The following is a 19769-nucleotide window of genomic DNA, read 5'->3' as shown; positions in this document are numbered from 1 at the left end:
GGTGTGGTTTGTTGTCCTTTTATGAGGAATAAAATGACACATTTCATCAAGCTTAAAGATTTATTCGCAGGTGATCCAACATGTAGTGAGCTCACACGACTCCGGTCTCCACCACCAAAAGAAGAAATGTACCAAACAACTTTGACAATTATTCAAAGGACACATGCTGCTCAAATGTATGGAGGGACTGCAATTTAGTTACACTTAGTTACACTAAATTGCTAAATTGAAGACTACATTTGCAGATACTCCATGTCACATCGTGTGCAGCTACTGTGCCGCGTAAACGACATTAAATCTAAATTACAGTGAAACTGTGTCTGAAGTTACTTCTCAGTTTTTGTGCATAATGTAGTGACTAATTAACGGCCATAATATGCTGTAACACCCGATACAATTTTGTACTGGTAAATGAAACCTTTCCAAGAGATGTCATTTAAAAACATAAACATAAATCTTCACTAAAAAGGTTGTAAAAATTCACCAAATTGGTTTGGGGACCATCTAAGGAATCTCTGTAGGTACACACTGCTGTAATATTTTAAATGTTTAACATTTTAACAGAACAATGTGTTAAAATATTTGAAAAATGGCTGACGGTGAATAATATTCAGAAATCAAATGTTATCCTTACAATGTTAAAGAGGAAAAAGAAACCATATCTCCCATAGAACATAGTAAAAACCTGTTTTGATAAATATGGCAATACATTTTGAACAGCAAAGCCAGGAATGACGACTTGACTTATAAGACTTGTGTGTCAGATAAAAGAAAACATCACTGACTAATGCCCGTTAATCTTTGCAGTGTGGCGTTGCACCATTTCAACGTGTAACATTTCGGTGGGTTTACTGGCAGAAATTGAATCTACTCATAAGACCTTTAAGTTTGTATAAGTGTGTAATAGCTTTAAAAAAAGAACAGTTGACGCCAAGCCTTAAAATCAGAATTTGAGGCAAGAGTTTCTTGCTGCCGCGTTTCTACAAGAGCCTGAACGGAAGGTTTGTTTTCACATTTTGACATTTTAACAACGCGAACGAGGAGCAGCGGCACCATCATAAACCCAGTTATAGGGAGGAGGAAATGACACCGAGTGGGAGAGTGGAGAGTTGTGAAAGAGCAATGACATCCGTGGAATGCGAAGGCCACCGTCGTACCATGATGTGCTTGGGAAAGGGAGCATTTAGCAGCCTCACCTCATTAGATGTCCTTACTTCTGACACGCTGGACCTAAACGTACGCATTGAAACTCTAATAAAACAGCTTTAGTTAACAAACGTGATGACCTGAACATTTCAGCGTCTTTGCACTTTGTCCTTTCATCTTAGCAACTCCAGACTCTGTGACTAAATTCCCCTTAAATGTTTCCTTCTTCTTTTGTTTTTTAAATGTAGCTTCTGAAACTCAACTGTCCTTGTGGACAGAGTTACGGAGAACGTGGAGGCGTGACATGACCACATCCCAGTCCAGGTAAGCGCCCTCCAGGTGTCGTGAACTGTCCGGGCTGGAAATGTAGCTCTTTCGCCCATGCAGCAGACGCCAGTTATCAAAGGTCATGATGTCACCTGAAACGCAGCAACGTCCAAAAATCAGACAGAAAGTTACACTTGTCTTGGTATAGACTTTTCATTTGTCAGTGAGGTAAATATTTGATCAACTGGAAAGCTAATTCAGCGAGCATCAGCTCTGTGAGGTTACCAGCTGACTGCAGATCTTTAGCTCCTAATGGCGTTATTACCAATATCAGGCTGAACGCTGCAAAAAAATAACCTAATTAATCTCACATTTTGAAAAGAATTAATCTAGATTAATCGCAATTAAAGGTTTGCTGTTCTTCTAATGACTAAATGAATGTTCAACTGTGTCTTCCTTTTGAAACACAGAACTACACATAGAACTAAGTGGTTTCAAAGAGACTCAGACCCAACAAGTGCCAACCAGGTCCTCTTAAAATAAAGGCTCAACATGGATGACTGCCGTCCTGTATGCAACGAGGACATGCGTTAACGTCACAACAAAACAATGCACCTGAGAATGTCCTTGGAAACTCAGACAGAGAGAGAGAGAGAGAGAGCAGACAACCACAGGGTCAGCGTCCCAATGGAAGTCGCCGGGCAGCTGCCAGCATATTACGGGCACTATCGGTGCCTCGAGTGGTTAGTTTGACACTCGGCAGTCGTCAATAAATTGTGCCGTGACGCGGAGGTAGCTCTCAGAAAACGTGCGATTTATCGCTGGTTCCGTCGCTCCGCTTCTTAAAATGAAACCTTCCGCCCAACAGTCCCTCACCTCCGTCCGTCTGTCACACCAGAAGTAAACAACTTGCTGCGTTAAATTATTTTAACGCAACAATTAACGCCCTAACTTTGACAGCCCTAGGTAAAAAATGTTCGGGTTCATTTGGATACAAATCTGACCATATGTTTTTATTATTTCGTAAAAGAAAGAACGCCATCGTCCACTGTCGCCATGTTTCTGACAGTTGCCCGGACACACTCAGTGTGTGTGTGTGTGTGTGTGTGTGTGTGTGTGTGTGTGTTTTATATTTAAAAGCAGAAGCTGACTTTCTTTCTGACATGGTGTGAGCGGAGGCGTCCTGTGTTTGTTTTCTAGAGGTCACTGAAGTCATCAAGTTAGTTCCTCATGCAAAAATAGAGTTCTTTGAATCGAATTAAAATGAAAACATTTAGACGAGTGGAAACACAACTACTGTTCTTGTTGTGTCCAAATATTACTTAATTAATACATTCGTAAAGTGTTGGAATAGAAAAAAGAGAAAAAACCAGCAGCTGCTGCCATTTCTTATTTGATTTTCTAAATAATCTGCGTCTCCATAAAACAATGCAGCTTGTTTGATTAGAAGCCTCTTGGACTTTGAAGACTTTAACAGTTATCATCAATTTGGAGCTTCTGGACGACAAGTACAAACGGCTTAGTGTGAAGAGACTGAACCTGGAGGAGAAATGACCACTGCTGTCAAAACACTGTCTCGCTGCTAATGGATCCATCCTGCTACAACTTCATGACCCGAACATCTCACACGCTCCGACTTCATCTCCGTCACCTGACGCCGCAGGTCGGCTGCTGACTGATTGCTTCCACCTGAGCCGGCGCCGACTCTGTGATGTCAGAGTGACCTTGACGATGACAAAGGAGTGACTCCTACTCCTCGTCACCACCTACATTTCATGAATCATCACGTCAGTTTCATCTGCTGAAAGTCTCCCTCAGGCTGCACTGAATATTCACAGGGTTTTTTTTTTTTTCCAGCGCCCACTGACCTGACTCCAGTCTGCAGGAGACCACATTCTCCGGTCGGTCCATGAGGTCTGTGAAGGCCTTGATGGCTCTGTAGAAGGGCTGGACCTGATGCAGCGGGAGGTCCAGCACTGAATCTCTGGTGGCGTTGTTGAAGTTGATCCTGTGAACTCGGCCGTCACGATCCACGCTGCTCACACAAGAGGAGGAAGTACATTTTTGAAATGATGTCTTGTTTTGTTCGACCAATTGTGTAAAAACATAAAATACTTTTATTGCTCATATAATGGGAACAATACCCTCTGGCTATTCGCCAGGCAACAATTCTGCAGTCGTTTAAATCAGAGACACTTTTTGCCATTGGATTGTTTGTGTTTTGTTCTGATTTGTCTTTTTTCGACTTGCACAGCGACCTTGGGTTTGGTGAAAAGCGCTCTATAAATCAAAGTTATTATTATTATTATTATTATTATTATTATACAGTCACATAAGTGATCGAAGGAAGATGGGAAACTGCAAAACAGAACAGTTTTTAGGTGCTTTTCTCTTCTCTATCATCATCATCTTCATCATCATCCTCTCCCAGGAGACCAAACAGCACAATTTTGACTTTCATCCTTTATCAACTACACAACAAAACAATCATTTGTCTAATTAGTTCCCGTTTATTCTTTTCAGCAGATGTCGTGTGATTTTGATGCTCCTGTTAAAACGTGTGGTCAAATACGGGAGCATCAGAGTCAAATGTGGCGATTATAATGCAGCCATTTCACTTCCACATGAAAGTATCTGGACATAATGACTCCAAACAGCAGATGGCAGTGTTCCATTTTAAATGGCACTAAGACGCTCACTAGTGAGATCTTCATTTCTGTTCTTTTTGCACCGTCTGAATCTCATCTTCATACGGAGATGGTAAAAGTGAACGTATGCATGAGAAAAGAAAAGAGGCATGTGTGTGTGTGTGTGTGTAATCTGAAGCTTACTTCTTCACTTACTCAATAATGCAGTGTTTAGAAAGCAGGTGGAAGTCGCAGTAGTCGCGTCCTACGTCCTGGAAGTTCACGAGGAGCGAGGTGAGTATCTGAAAGGCCTCGGGGTCTTCTCTCTGCAGCTGCTGCGTTACGTGGAAACCGTCCACCAACTGACTCTCCCCTCCTTCCACAGCAGGGCAGAGGCATTGTATGAACTGCACCTACAGTAGCCCCCCCCACACACACACACACACACACACATCACACAAATGCTCATTTAAAGGACATAAAAACAGCTCAAACAAAAAACTCTCAAGTGACACCTGCTTAGTGCATTTAAATCTTTTTAAAAGTTTTACTCACTCCTGGTGGGAAGTTTAACGCAGGGTAGTCCGTGTGGACACTAAGCTTTTTTGAAGTGTAGGCTAAATTGTTTGCCATGTATTTGTCCTGGACCTGCCATGTATGCCTGAGGACAAAGATAATATTCATTAATAAACCCCACGTTAATTATTTAACTTTGACTTTAGAAGATCAGCAGAAACAATTAGGCTGTGCGGAGAAAAAGGATGAGATGAACTCTGCAGGAATCCCTGAGGGGGGAGCAGAGCAGCTTCACAGGAATGCTTAGACTGGAGCCTCTGAAGTTGATCCTTCATTGAGATGCGGAAGCAGCAAAGCACTAATGAGCTAAAGTTATCTTCCATGTTCTGTTTGCATGCCCGACTCGTAAAACAGTCTAGTTTCTCCAATGACAGACCTTTAGTTTTCAGTCTGCAGTCCTTACTTCCAGCAGTATGAGCTCATCTGCTGGCAGTGGAAAGCCTTTATGCTCCAAACCTCTGTTCTGACTGAGTGCACCAGGTAATTCCTCTAGCTGAGGAAAAAAAAAAAAGCTGGAATGCTTTTATGTTGTTTTTCCTTGTCTCTATCCTCAAGTAATCAGCAGTGCAATAAGTCAAAAGAGAGAACTCTGATGTGATGAAAGGGCCAACAGATTCTCTCTAAGCTTCCTAACCCATAGAGGCAAAATGAATCAAAGCTGCTGATAACTGAACCCTCAACACATTTTCCTAAACACTTCGAGTTATAAGGTGAAAAGCCTAAAATCAAAAAAATCTGTCTGCCTTGTTCAATTCCCTGGAAAATTATGTAAATAATGAGCTTTGTTTTTAAACCTGACTAACAACAGCCTGGGCTCTGCTCCAGTCAAAATAGGATCGCTGGAAAATTCGACAGCTCAAGATTTAGCGTGGAGTCAAATTATTAAACAGTGGCTTGGCCGAGGGAGACTGGAGCAAAATGGATGAATGTCATGCCGTCTTACCCATAGAACGTTAGCCTGAGAAAGCCAATCCTCTCACAGAGTCTGGCCACTTGGCCTTGCTCCGCTGGAGCCCCCTTCAGGCAGACGACGCCAAAGCGGCGCATGGCCAAGAGCCAGGCTAGTGCTGCGTTATCATCCTGGAGGACTTGCTGGAAGTCAGCGGTGGGAATACACAGCGTGGAATCCCAATAATAACGCTCTGAAATGAGAAACATGAGGACATCTCACATGAGTTCTGGTTTTGGCCGAGTATAAAACATGCAAACACAACGGTTGTGAAAGATGAAGAAAGACCTTTGTTTTGACATGTAAGCTGCTTTGTTTGACAAACAAACATTTGCCATACAACAAAACACACCCTGGCGTACAAGGACTTCATACAATACAAATACAAAGCAGCTCTAAACACCACTCGCTCCACCTACTAGTCTGGATTACGTCAAGTACCCTCTTCCCCATTTAAACTTGAGGACAAAACCACCTTCTACTACTATTTGATGACTGCTATTTTCAAATAACAGTAGTTACACTAGGTTTGAGCTGGTTATTTAGTTTGTTTTTACTGGCTGATGTAAAGTGCCTTTTAAACAACTACTGTATATAAAGAGAATATGTTATTATTATTATTATTGTTATTACTAAAAGCCGCACTGCATTACTCCATGTTACATATGTGAACACTTTTAAGGATATTACACATACTTCTGGTTTAATGCATGCAATGGTGCTACGTGATAGCGGATGTTTTTTAGCTTTCCCCTGTCCACTCTAAATCTGTACCTGTTTAAGCTGTTGTTGCAGTAACTTATCATAGTCTAAATGTCATGCCGAGTTACACCATGCTCTAACCCAAACACGTCTTAAGCCACAAATGTGTATATTCTGCTGGAAGAGATGTTAAAATGTCACATAGAAAATATTTACTGTTGTCAGGGACTTGTGAGTGGATAAAGTGTTGTGGGATGGAAAGGTTTCGCCTAGATTTACTGTCAGAAGAATCCAAAGAGAGTTTATGTCACTGAGCAAACACTGTGGATGAGCGACAGCTATCAGAATATAGACCTATGTATCACATATTTTAAATAGAGAAAGCACTTGGAGAATGCAAACCTCTGCCAAGGTCACTCAGTTGGCTTCAGAGTCAATGCACTGCACTCTTTTTCACTGCTTATTCAAAAAGAAATACTGATTCTGAATCCACATCTGCCAAAATCTAACTATTTATTCCTCCACCATCGTACGTCCCCAGATATTTACATCAAATCCATCCTCTTCTATTTCATTTGAGCTGCTCACAGTCGGGCAGACAGAGGTGACTGGAAATATAAACTCCTTGATTTCACATTTCACTGACAGCAGCGTTAATTTAACATATTACAGAAGTAGTGACAGGATGACGAGGCTAGGCTAGCGCTGCTACAAAAAAAGGGAAACAATCAATGTACAAGTCTACGATTGGCCAACCTGCTTATTAGAGCCCATTTCATCTATAAACATTGCAAATTGCTACTGCATGTAATAGTGTGCACACTTCAAGATAAATTGCTCACAGAGTCAAATCAGCATGTCTCCATCAGACAGACAGAGTTGGAAAAAAAGAAATCTTCCCACTGCTCTCCACCCAGCTGGCTCCACTCAGTTTTCCATGCAGTTTCTCTCCACTGACTTCCACAGAAACAGCTGCTAAGTACATTTGTGTGTGTGTGTACATGTGTGCGTGCACCAGTGTCTGGGGGGGGACTGTGTACCTGTCTGATGTTTATGACTCCTCTACGTCTCTTTTCAGTGCCCACCAACTTGACAACAACTTTCCATGTGGCTGCATCACAAACAAGCACCAGCTAAAAGCCAGGCTTAATTTATCATCACCTTAAGTGTAAAGAATTGTGTAAAGGATTTGCAGAAGAAACAAGATGTGGAGTTTCAATGCCGTCCACATTTTTCAGCGAGGCACTGAGCTCCACACATGCACCAGTCAGAAACACAGTGATCATCATGAGTCACAAACCTCCCTCCAGGCTGTTGCCACAAACAATGAGTTTCTGGCTGCACAGTTCAAAGGGTCAAGAACCCCCTGCTTGTTAAAACCTGACAAGAGGGTGGAGGCAAACAAAGACAAAGAAAGACTGAGAAACTGGGCCGAAGGTCAAGCCAAAATGTTACAATTACTCCCGTGAAACTGGACTCAGACGTCGTACACGGGGGCTGCGGTGTATCAGCAACACAGTTTACGGTGTCAGCCGTGACAACAGAGGCTACAGAGCTTTGGCTGTAGAGTGTGCGTATACATCAGCTGTGCAGCCCTGGCTGCAGTTCAGCTCCATCCTCGTTGGGAAAACGCATCACGTTTTGTTGCCGTCGAGTGAGGTCACACCGCGGTGGTCAGGGCTGAACAAAAACAAGAGTGAAGATTGCATGAACATCTGCCTCCTAATCATGTAACCATCTCCTCACACTTGCTGCCTTTTAACTGGGAAGACTGATCAAGTGTTAGATGTGAAGGATAATGATGATATTGTTTTTTTTGGTTTTTTTATCTCTTGTCAGCTCACGCTGGCTGCAGATTAAAAACAATTAAAGGCCTTGTCATGTGGAAATGTGGCAGATACAAATCTGGTTAAATTTAGAACAGATGAAGAACATCCTTCACGGTTTTACGTAGATTTAAAAGCGATGCATTTAAGAACAGTTTTGAGGCACATTTGTGTCTGCTTTACTTCCCCTCTGAGGAATCTGTTTATCCACTGCTAATTCATGACCACAGTTACTTTAAAGGAGGCTGGTATCATTTTCACCGTGTGAGTCTCCATCATTACGACTTTCACAGATCAATGGATCTATTGAATATACTGATTAGAGCTGAGTCGCCAGGTAAATGATCTGAATACTTCATCACCGCAGGGCTTTCTGAGGATTTAGATTTAAACTTGTGACACAGGAAACTGACTAATTATGGAGAAGTGAATAATGACTTAAACTATCTATGCCACAGTAAAAAATATTAAAGTAAGGCAAAAAAAAAAAGGAAAAGAGCAGGAAAAATTTAAGAAAATGAATAAGAAATTAAAAGTGAATCATTTTAGAAGATTGGCTACATAGGCTTCCGTGTCCTCAGTAAACCTGAGCATGTAGGTCCAATACTCAACACATTCATCAGGAGCAATATCAGAATAAGCATGTGTTTTATGGATTTACATAGAAAAAACGGTCAGGGAGTGACAAACTGAGACGGCTCTGAGTTTCTGGCGAGATCTGATTTGTATTAAAACCACTGTGGTTTTCACAGGAAGGACTGCGCTGGCATGTGCATGAAGGGACAACTCTGACAGTCTGACAAGATAGTATATGTGCATAATTCCCTCCCCCGTTTCCCCCTCGTTTGTGGTCTGTTACAGTGGCTTTTCCAGATGAGGAAACCTGAAGCCATGGCTCCTGTGGCTGTCAGGCATCTCTTGGCAGTTTGGCTCTTCCCTCACTCACTGTGCTCTGTTTAAACTCGGAGGGCTGCGACGCTCTCCCCTGCAGCTGGGAGCCCCTTCAAAGCTCGGCTTCAATCACCGTATTTATCCACAGAACTTTTGTTTGGACTTGGTTTTATCACTGAGCTTGGATCGGCTCACTTCATTGGTCTGCTGATGTAATGCACAGAGGACAGACGACACAGAGCCAGACAGACAAAAGGATGGAAAAACAACTTAATAAAAGTTTTTTAAATCGGATCAAAGCTGTTGTTTATACACGGAGCACACTTTAGAGATTTTCACAAAATGGAATAAAATAACATTTCTCTATTTCAGCAGCTGTTTAATCCCGAAATAAAACACTCTAGTGCTCAAGTATATTTGGAGCACAAGTTCTCCACCTTGGTGTTTCTATGTTTTGCTATTTTATAGTTCTACTCCAAACAATTCAGAAGGAAATATTGGACTATTACTCCATTTATTTCACTGTGTCAGTGACTAGTTCTTGGCAAACTAAAGATCCCATATTGTATATCATTGAGAAGCTATAGAAAAAGAACATATTAAAGTACTACTTAAGAATCACTCACTGCTATACTCCACTGCTGAATAAAGAACTGTTTGGCTGACTTCATTATTCACACCATGCAATAAAACATTAAAAGTTGTTTTTATGTCAAGTTCTATAAAAAAATTAAAACAAATTAGTGCCAACTGCCAGCATGGTGTCTGAAGAGTTTTATTTTGAGATATTATGGTTATTGAGGGAGGATTAAACAATGTAGCAAAGTCAAATACAAGCTGTGGCACTGCATGGTCCACCTGTAAACAACAGTATTGTTGTGGCAGTAATTGCAAGACTTCATGAAAGTTTTAGACTGTGCCAAACTGAGTGAGTGCAAATACTGATCGTCTTCATCAATACGCATTTCTTTTCTCTTTTTTTTTTAGAGTGTGTGTTTGTTTCAGTGGAGCTTCAGGAAACTCACTCCACCGAGTACTAATTCCACAACAGCACCTTTATTTATGAGACAAGCTTGGATGGCAGGGCAGCCCACCTCTGCTCTGAGTTTGGTGTGGACAGAGTGTGCAGTGTTTTCTCACTAAAGAACTACAGGCCCTTCACACACTAATCCAAACTCTCTCCATCAGCAAGTTTAGGGTTTTCCAAAATTCTACTGAGCCCTGCAGTCGTTTGTCAAATTATGTCTCTTTTGCCAATTTATACTCATATATTGCCTTCAGTATTGTTAGACAAGCCAAGCAGGTCTGGCTTGCCAAAGCCATCAAAACTCCAATCACTATAATCGACCAAGCTTTCCATGCAGTCTGATGTGAAAAAAAAAAAAAAGTTGACAAGGTAAAGGGATAAGGAGTTACAGGAATGAAATTTTCTGGAAAGAGACCTGATATGTGAAAAGGTTTTGTATGACCACCATTACCGCTGACAAACGCTCAGCAGTCGCACACATTAATCGCACACTGCACAGTGATAAATGTTCATTTGGCAAATGAAAATGCCCAAGTAATCGTGTATAGTGTGGATTCTTCAAATACCTTTCAGACTGACAACACAACACGGCATCGAGGTGTAAGAAAATGTGTTTGAAAGGTTGGTCCTGCATGGCGTGTGAAGTGATGGTCAGGTTCGGAGGGACGTGCTAGTTTTTCCGCTGATGATGGGCCTCCACTGCTATGTTTCCAAAAGCCATCGCTTCAACTGACGAGTGATGACATACAAGGCTAAATTCAGACCAGATGGCAGAGGGGAAACACCAGCCAGACGGGGCATTGACAAATCTTCTGCTACTTGGCGTAATTATGGAATCAGTCAGCAGACTTAATGGAGAAAAGTCCGAACTTGAGTCAGTCTGTTTGAGAGACTAATTCATCAGGAAGTTTACACTAACATCCCAATTTCTATGGAATACCAACTGATATATACAGTAGGTATTCAAAACAGCAAATGTCCATAAAGAAACGCTTGTTTCTTTAATACATGGCAGAATGTACATACTAAAGCACTCAAACCTTTTAGCATGTGTACCGACACTACTGACATAAAAGGTGAAACCTTCTCTGTAAAACAACATATGCAAGTTATAATATATAATAAAAGTAATGTATAAAATACATAAAAATGTATCTCAACTGTGTCATGATTTTTAAAAAGATAACACCATTTATCTTTTCTTTTTTTTTTATGCTCCAAAACATACTGTACAGTATATAACCACCAAAGGATAATGTATATTATGTTATACTTCTATATATCACTGTGTTTCTGTTCAGGACAGAGTTAAGCAAAGATCTTCGTGAACGTTGGCAGAGCAAATGTGGAAATTATCAAAAGCTAGAAGCTGCTAAACAAAACCTTTTCCATCTGAACTTTTAAATAATTAAAAGCTTGTGAAGTAATGTTTAAAGCTGGGTCTAATGTTTCCTCTTTCTTGGGCAGCCGTGTTATGGATTAAAAACCAATCTATGGTGTTTTGGGTCAGAAAAACAGAAATGTTCTATTTGTCAAATTTGCTCTGAGATAATTTGTCTGCACAGCATCAAAATGTATTACGGAAGACCACAAGGAGTGTCGTCGCAGTCGGCTACAGTGAACACTAGTATGGAATATTTTCCACCTCATATTTGTGGCGTGTATGGCCTTTGTCAGAGTTTTGACAATTTCATGGAAATTTCCATACAGCCAAAATTGATTAAAGGTCCCGTGTGAAACATTTAGGAGAGTTTAGTGGCAGAAATGTATTATGGTACCCATAAGTGTGTTTGTATGGGTGCATCATCACAATAAAAATACACTAAATAGGCAAACCAGCCAGCCAGTTTCCTGGTGCATCAGAGAAAGGGAGGAGTCAGCTCTTACAGTACACCAAGAGAAAACTCATTACACCTTTGATCTTTACTGACTGCTGTCAATTATACTTGTTAGAAAGACTGTCTGTGGAATATTTAACCCTATCTAACCCTTTTTCTGTGTATGTACTACTTGTAAAGCCATTTTTTTGTGAGTTTAGATTTAGAAAGGCCTGTAAGTGACATTAATAGTGGGCATTTATGGCTCTGCCTCAAAATAATGGAACAATGAATAGATAGTATCTAACACCTGGAAATTACACTTCATTGATTTCCGTCGAGTGTGAACTGTGATGCTTCACTTTAGATCACAACTGACAACAGCAGGTTTCAGTTTCCTTCCAAATATGGGAACAAGAAGCTTCACTTACAACCAATTCAGTCCAAAAATGAATGATTTCACAGGATCCAGCTCCTGAATCAGCACAGCATATGTGTCTAGTCAATGGTTAAGTGGTTAAGAGTCAGCCATTATATGGTGTTTATGTGGTATTACTCATTCTGTAAAAAGAAAAAATTCCAGATGAAGGCCTTGTGCTGAAAACGACTGGGTGAAGTGAATATTGTTTCAGTGAGTGAGTGAGTGAGTGAGTGAGTAAGCTTTGGGCTGTGAAACCTGTGTTTCACATGTGTCATTCATCAGCAGCACCTTCTTGTGCTTGACTGCCTCCATATCTGCTGTTATTTTCCTCGATTTAAATCATGGCTGCATATTCACATGCAACCTTAGTTCAATCAAGTATGTAGAAGCATATATCTTACTTTGAAGTAGACAACTGATGACTAAGTCTACATATGACACTATGTACTTACATCACAGGTGCTATGGGTGTGCAGAGATTGTAACCCCCTCTATTCTCAGGATCTATCTGTAATACATTTAACCACAAAAATCCTGTTTTTTTTCTAATGGTCCTGTCTAAACGTCTAATTGTTATTGAAAGAGAGAAAACTGAGGTCCATGTATTTGGGAATGTTTTGCATTTGTTTTAGTAAATCGCTGACAGTCATTAGACATAAGGATGTGGGTGACACAGGCTTTTGGTGTCACTGAGAACAAAGTGATGAGACAGGTTCAAAGTTCACATGCCAGCAAGAAAATGACACAATGAATTCTTAAGATTATGAACATTCTGTATCTGTAAAGGAGGTGTGACGAGCGGGATTGATTCAGTCATAGATGAAGGTGTGTTTGATAAAAACAGTAATCTGAGAGCATAAGATCACAGTGAGTCAATAAAGATGCAAACTACAGAATCAAAAATAGACAGCAGAGTCTGCAGCCTTCCTAGTGGCTGAACTAGGACTATATCATACTCCACATGTGGCAAAAATCCAAACTAGTAGATGGAAAACATATTCAAAATCTGGCTTGATAACAGACTCAGATTACAACTTTTCTCAAAGTCACTGGATGACTGCACCACATTGTTTCCATCCATGAAATGCAAATGTCCAAGACGTTTCACTCTGAACCACAAATGTCAACCTGTCGTGGCATTAGAGGGAGTTTCGGGGACGATACCAAATCATTGGGAAGATCATAAACAATGTGTTCTGTTCGTTGTTGCACATGTGACATGCTGGTCACACTAGATTCATCCCAAAAGAAATAGGTATGACTCAAAATAGGGATATTAGCCATTAACGATTTAGTAGGAAAAAGTCTGTAAGTGCTGCTGAGTTTTGACGCCAGGCAGTTTGAATTCCTGGTTACACATACCTACAGGCTCAGGGATTTGTTCATTCCCAGGGAAGGAAGGAAATACTGGTGAGCCTGAGTTTTTCCACTCCACTAAGATAACGTGCGGATCTTTTCTTGACCCTCAGTCTAAAATAGGTTTTCCATATGGAGGTGGCAGAAGCACTATGAATAAGGCAGTCATATTAAAACAGATGTAGCCATTCAGAAGGAGCAATGGCTTAAACGTTTCATGTCCTAATAAACTACAACTCTATTCAATGTTGTTGACATGCAAAGACAATCAGCTGACAAATTCCATCTGCGTCCAACACCTTTGAATAGACGTGAAAATAAACACCTGCCAGTACTGTCTGAACTGTCTCAATACAGTAAAATAAAACCAAATGTCCAAGAATAATGACAAACAGGATTACGAAGTGTATTCTAAGATTGACTTCAACATGTTCCTGCTCCTTAAAAAAATATTCCCAAAGTTGTGAAAACCGCAAATTCAATATTCATCCATAACACATTGAAAAAAGTTTTCTTCGCAAAGTATAACGTAAGAGCTAATAAGAGCTAATATGTTCATGTCGTAGTCCAATAATAGCCAGTGCTGAACTACATTCTGGGGTTTGAGTTACACAACTCCATAGAAACGGCAAAAGCAAAAGAAAAAACATCATTCCAGACATAAAAACAGGAGGTATGGTGCTGGATGAATAATATCCCCAAAGCTCCAATTATGATATTGACCTCACGGTGTCCTGTGTGCACTATACTCTCGCTGCTGAGAGCACTTTAACAGGCAGACGTGGGCCTGTAAATCCTAGGTGCACTGCATGAAAACGGAAACAGAAATTCAAACTGTGGACTATGCTTCAGTGAGTTACTATCATGAAGAAGTCAGGAGAGGTAGAATAATATTCTGCAGCAAAAGCCTCAGGAGATCAAAGACGTTCATCAGCCATCTTTTGGAGGATTAAGTTTGTTTTCTCCTGTTTTTTGGGTGTGTATGTCAACTTGTATTGTGTGAACATGAATTCTGAGATTACATAGAGACACACATGACAAAAAAAAACCTTTATCAGTCTGAGCAGCAGCCACTCAGCCCTGTGGGTCCTTCAGGACCAAGTGTGTGTACACAAACTGACTTTAGTCCCCCCCCGTTCCACTGAAGTTCCGCTACCTTGTTCCACAGTTGAACTGACTCCTCTGCTGTCTGGCAGATTGTTAAGTGTATTGGGTCATTGTAAATGTATTGTAAAATGACTTCTCTTTCTAGTCTGTAGAGAAAAGTTTAGTCTAGTCTAATCCATAGAGAAACCTATTTCTTTTAAAAACCCTGTAAAGTTACAGAGAAGGGGGGGGGGCATCATAATTCTCTCCACTCATTTTCATTGAAGAGCCTGAAAAACACATACGGCTTAATAAACACACCTAATTTAGATCATTTTAATGTTGTGCATTACAACTAAGGCTTACTGATTCCAGCAAAACCTATTCAAATACACTCCTTTGCAAAAATATGTGAAATATGATGAATGCACAGTACACTGACATTACAACTCCCGACCACATGGGTTCAAATAGAAGCTACAAAAACAGCTTTTTTCAGCTCTGTTGTTCAGACTTACATGTTTAGCCATCAAATACACATCTGAGGATAGGGAGACGGTCACAGGCTGGCTGTGGTCAACCCTGCTACCAAACAGGACCACAGCAGTGCAGCCTTGCTCTGCTGTGAGACACGAATGGAAGCTTGTCATCATGGCTTGGCATCTTATATTGTGGCTTGCCATGAGGATGCTGGCAAATCTCATGCTTGTATATTAGAATTAAAGTCGTATTAGCTGCCCTTAGTGTATCGCTGGACCCTCATGTCCTACATGGTGACTGAGCACCAACTTCCACCTTCTCACACCTTTTGTATTGTAGTTCTGACAATGGTGGTGACTGTTGGAGCATGTGACTGCATTATCTTCTCCATTCTGTTTAATCTTGATTCAACTGTGTCCCAAAGAATACCCATAATAAATGTGGAGGTTCACAACACTAATCCATGAAGTAAAAATACTTTCTTGTGCATCACACGTTAAATGAAAAACATAAAAGCCTCACTCACCATTGAGAAAAAGCTCTTCTTGCAGTGACTGTCTGGCAGCAGAAGAGAAACATCGTTTCTTCAGCCACTCTGGGTCAAACACACTGGTGTGCTGGTCTGGCCACACTATAGACACCTATGAGACAAGAATCTTAGTCTTCAAAATTGTTTTGATAAGTCATGGAACAGAATTGAAATATAAATCGGGTATTCTCATTTTTTTTAGACAATGTAGGATTTCAACATAACAGAAAGAAGATTGGTCTTCATGCTTTGTAAGAAGAAATGTATTTTTAAGAAGCAATAGATAACTTGTGTGTCCCTTGCAGTTCCTGTTTGGTTATAGTCATTAAGACGCGTAGCAGTAGCAAATTGCCAGTAAGGCCAGTGTACAGGTGCTTTTTTTCCCATTGTACAAGAGGCGGAAATCAATAAAGGAAACTTACTGCATTGAATTTACAATGTACTACAAAACACAGAAAACCAGTCAATTCTCCTTAACAGTGAGCTTAAAGTGGCATTGCCTAAAATCCAAATAATTGCAGATTAATTTGCTGTGGATTGACCAGTTAGTTGACAAATGTTCCCACTATAATGTGACAAAATGAGATCTGACAACAGTAAGACAGACCAGATGCTCAGTGATCCATCACATCCTCGATGATCCATACAGTGTGTTTAATGCCAAAAAACAGAGATAATGGCAACAGCCTACCTTGTTGTCCTTGGTAACCTCCACAGTGTCAACCCCTGCGTGAATATCAAGATCACACATCAGGAGCACCCGGGCCTGAGCTGACTGCAGAGTACACAGCGGACATTGGCAGTTGTCCCTTAGCCAGGTGAATGGGTATGAACTGTGACCTCCATCCTCCCACTCCACCTCAACCAGCCTCTCCTGATCCAGAGCCCGGGCATGTCTCACTAACTGGCGAGATGCAGGATGGGAGGCTGACACCAGAGACTGTTGCCCTCGAAGCTGCACTGATGTCAAACTCGGGGGCAGACGACCTGCAGCCGGCCCCGATCTGCAACACGCTTTCAGAACCTGGCAGGTCACGGCAGCGGTGCTCCTCTGCAGGGCAGGCCGGGCGAAACGTGCCAATGTGCTCGTCCACATTTCTGGTTTATTAACTCTGGAAAGAAAGAAAGAAAGAAAGAAAGAAAGAAAGAGAGGGATAATAATAAAAAAAAAGTTTAGGAGTGCTCTAACCCAGCTACATTTACTTATGTAAAATACATAAGTAAACAAATAATTGTGCAAGGAGGGTGAGATCTAGCACTTCTCTCAGCATTTTTTGTCAATTTTTAATATGTTACATTATGAGCCATGCAAAGGAAAATTTGAAGGGAAAGGTAGGATGGAAGGAAGAAAAGAATGAGATGGTACAAGAAGGAGCTGAGAAGGAGGAAAGACTGGAGAAGGAAACAAGGAGAGAATGAGTCGAGGAGACAAGATAAGAACCAAGATTGTAATGCAACGTAATGGACACAAACCGTGTTTACACTCCATAGAAATAATTTGAAGAAGACAGTTTGAAATCGAGTTTGAGCTGCCTAAGTGTTCAGACTTGATTTGGATTGCATTTCAAACCACCTCCAAATGTGGTGTGAATTAAAAAACGAACAAACATGTCAAATCAAGTCTATTTTTTACTGTTCAGACATTTAAAAAACAATCTATACCAAGCAAATGCTCTTCCTGGTTATGGATGAATATACAATTTATCATCATCATAGTACATTTTCAAAGAGGTAACATAATTAAACAGCCATTACAATGTACAGGTAAACAAATGACATACGATATTACCAGCAGCAGCTCCTCTTAGCACGGTGTCATTGACGTCTGAAGCGCAGACAGTTAAATCACCTATCGCTCTGACGAAAGGGCTAACTCTTTGTTAGCTGACTAGCTTCATAACAAACTGCCCATGAGGAAGTATTTGAGCTGTCAGCGTCTGCTCTGACCAGTCTGTCTTCATTCATCTATTAATTACAGCTCACAGAGGAAAGTTCAAAGTCAACGTATCCGAGAGCAAGTCATGTTACCTGTAAAGCTTTTGTCGGTCCGTCAACACAAACGCTGGGTGGGTCTATGTTTGCATGTGTGAACCGAAGACAGCGAGAAAGTGGGTGAAAGGTCAACCAGGAATCTGAGCTGCGTGGCACAGCCAAAGCTTCTCCTCTCTCCTCAGTGCAAAGGCTAAAATTAGGAAAATAGTTATTACATATGTATTTAACTTATTTTTGTGTTATTATTATGTTATTGCAATAATTGTAATACTATTATTATCACCAAACACATGTACTTCAGAGTCAACACTAAACACCTTAATGAGCCATCTGTGAAAACAAAAGTCATACCTTCAGTCCAAATGATGCCAACACACACCTGAGGTGAGATTTTTAACTGCTTCCTAGTGCAATTATTAACCAGAAAAACAGCACCACCCAAATTATAACATGATAGACCTGAGTCTCAAAGGGTAAGTGACAACGCCAGCTCAGTCACCTTTGCAACCGCTGTACATTAGAGTAGATGTGTCAATGACAGTATCACTGATACTGTAGTTTTGTAGCTGTATTTGTGTTGCAGATTGCAGAATATTTATATATATATATATCAAAATTAAATATGTTAAAAGTGGTATAACATATATATGTATATACATACATATATACACATATAACATATAACATATGTAATGTGATATTGTGGACTGAACTCAGCATATATACACCATATATATTGTATACATTTTAATCAGTTAATATTTGTTATTCTTTGTTCAATTGTTGACAGGGATTAGGTTTGGTGAGGAGGCAAAAAGTCAGGTTGACATTACACGGTGCGCTTTATCAGCTTTTACAGTCATGCAATCAGACGTGCAGTACATAAAATCATGCAGATGGTGGTCAGGAGCTCCACAATGTATACATCAAACAAAATACATAGGTCAATATTAAGATTAAAATTATTTGAATGTGTTTTGATGGTGAAATGTTGACTGATGATTTGTTTTCTGTTTGAGTTTCCCATGAACATCCATTAAATATATATATACATATACATATGTATATATATATGTATACTCTTGTAATTGTTTTGTACGCATGTTGACCCTACATGTATAAGGTCCTGAATGAGGGTAACAGGATAAACATATAAAACAGATGCTGCCAAAAAGCTGAATAGTAGGGACTATTTAGTTACCAATTATTAACCAGGCACATAGTGTCACCCAGTGTATAATAGTGCTGAACAATTAATCGAAATTTTATCAAAATCGCTATATAGCCTACTGCAATTTCTTAAATTGCAGGAGGCGCAATCAAAATATAATTTTAGATTAATTATTGTCTTGATCTATACACATCTTATTCTACAGACTGAAGATAATATATTTGCTTTGCACAGATATGCACAAATATCACACAGTAATCATTATAGGTTTCCCGAATGAAAATGAGAATATTTATCAGATTAATCGGAATTAGGTACTGTATTTATTCAAAATCGTTCAGCCCTAGTGTATAACATGGTTGACATGAGTCTCAAAGGGTGAGTGATTTGCACTAATTTGCTCTTGTAATGATTTGTCTTGTGAATTGGGTCCCTAGAGTTTGCGATCATCAAGTGGTCCTTATATAAAAGGTTTGGGAAACACATCTGGCTCCAGATGTCCTGACATGACTTGTGTTGATGTGGACTCTCATGATATAAACTCAAAGACCTTTATTGTACTTGGTCAGTATGGTCAGGGTTCTTGGTCAGTCTGTCTGCATGTGAACTGTACCAGGAATCCTCTCTGTATACAAATTTAAGTTGTGGTATATTCATATGGATTTGATTGGTGGACAGCTAAGGTTCACCAAGTCAATTCTTTTTTGATTTGATGTTTGATTTTGATTTTTTTTTGTTTTCTCATTAACTGTGGAAAAAGAGAAGAGTGAGGAGGGGTTGCATGTCACTGTCCATTGCAATTTAGTTCTTGCACTCAGCAATTTAGTCGACATCTAAAACCTAGATTCATTCGAGACGAGCAGTGATGCATTTTTGTGCAATGTGAGTCAGACTGATGCAAACTGC

At 40.2% G+C, this 19769-nt stretch overlaps 1 protein-coding gene across 3 annotated transcripts; it reads right to left on the bottom strand.

The window, feature by feature from the left end:
- Positions 1–46: 46 nt before the first annotated feature.
- Positions 47–18061, bottom strand: bbox1 (butyrobetaine (gamma), 2-oxoglutarate dioxygenase (gamma-butyrobetaine hydroxylase) 1). 3 transcript variants are annotated; one of them, XM_044030072.1, is made up of 9 exons: positions 18044–18061; positions 17729–17882; positions 16392–16812; positions 15698–15812; positions 5560–5758; positions 4596–4701; positions 4257–4453; positions 3282–3448; positions 47–1565 (listed from the first exon to the last, which is right to left on the bottom strand). In XM_044030072.1, the coding sequence occupies exons 3-9, from the start codon at positions 16794–16796 to the stop codon at positions 1405–1407; spliced, it is 1350 nt and encodes a 449-aa protein (XP_043886007.1). In that variant the 5' UTR covers positions 16797–16812; positions 17729–17882; positions 18044–18061; the 3' UTR covers positions 47–1404. The 3 variants fall into 3 exon arrangements, with proteins under 3 accessions (XP_043886007.1, XP_043886009.1, XP_043886010.1); XM_044030074.1 differs by lacking the exons at positions 17729–17882; positions 18044–18061 and adding an exon at positions 17482–17718; XM_044030075.1 differs by lacking the exons at positions 17729–17882; positions 18044–18061 and adding an exon at positions 17490–17718.
- Positions 18062–19769: the final 1708 nt, after the last annotated feature.

The sequence above is a fragment of the Solea senegalensis genome, linkage group LG7, assembly GCF_019176455.1.
Source record: "Solea senegalensis isolate Sse05_10M linkage group LG7, IFAPA_SoseM_1, whole genome shotgun sequence".
NCBI lineage: Eukaryota > Metazoa > Chordata > Actinopteri > Pleuronectiformes > Soleidae > Solea > Solea senegalensis.
The sequence above is the reverse complement of the archived record's forward strand: the minus strand, read 5'-3'. Positions and strand labels throughout refer to the sequence as shown.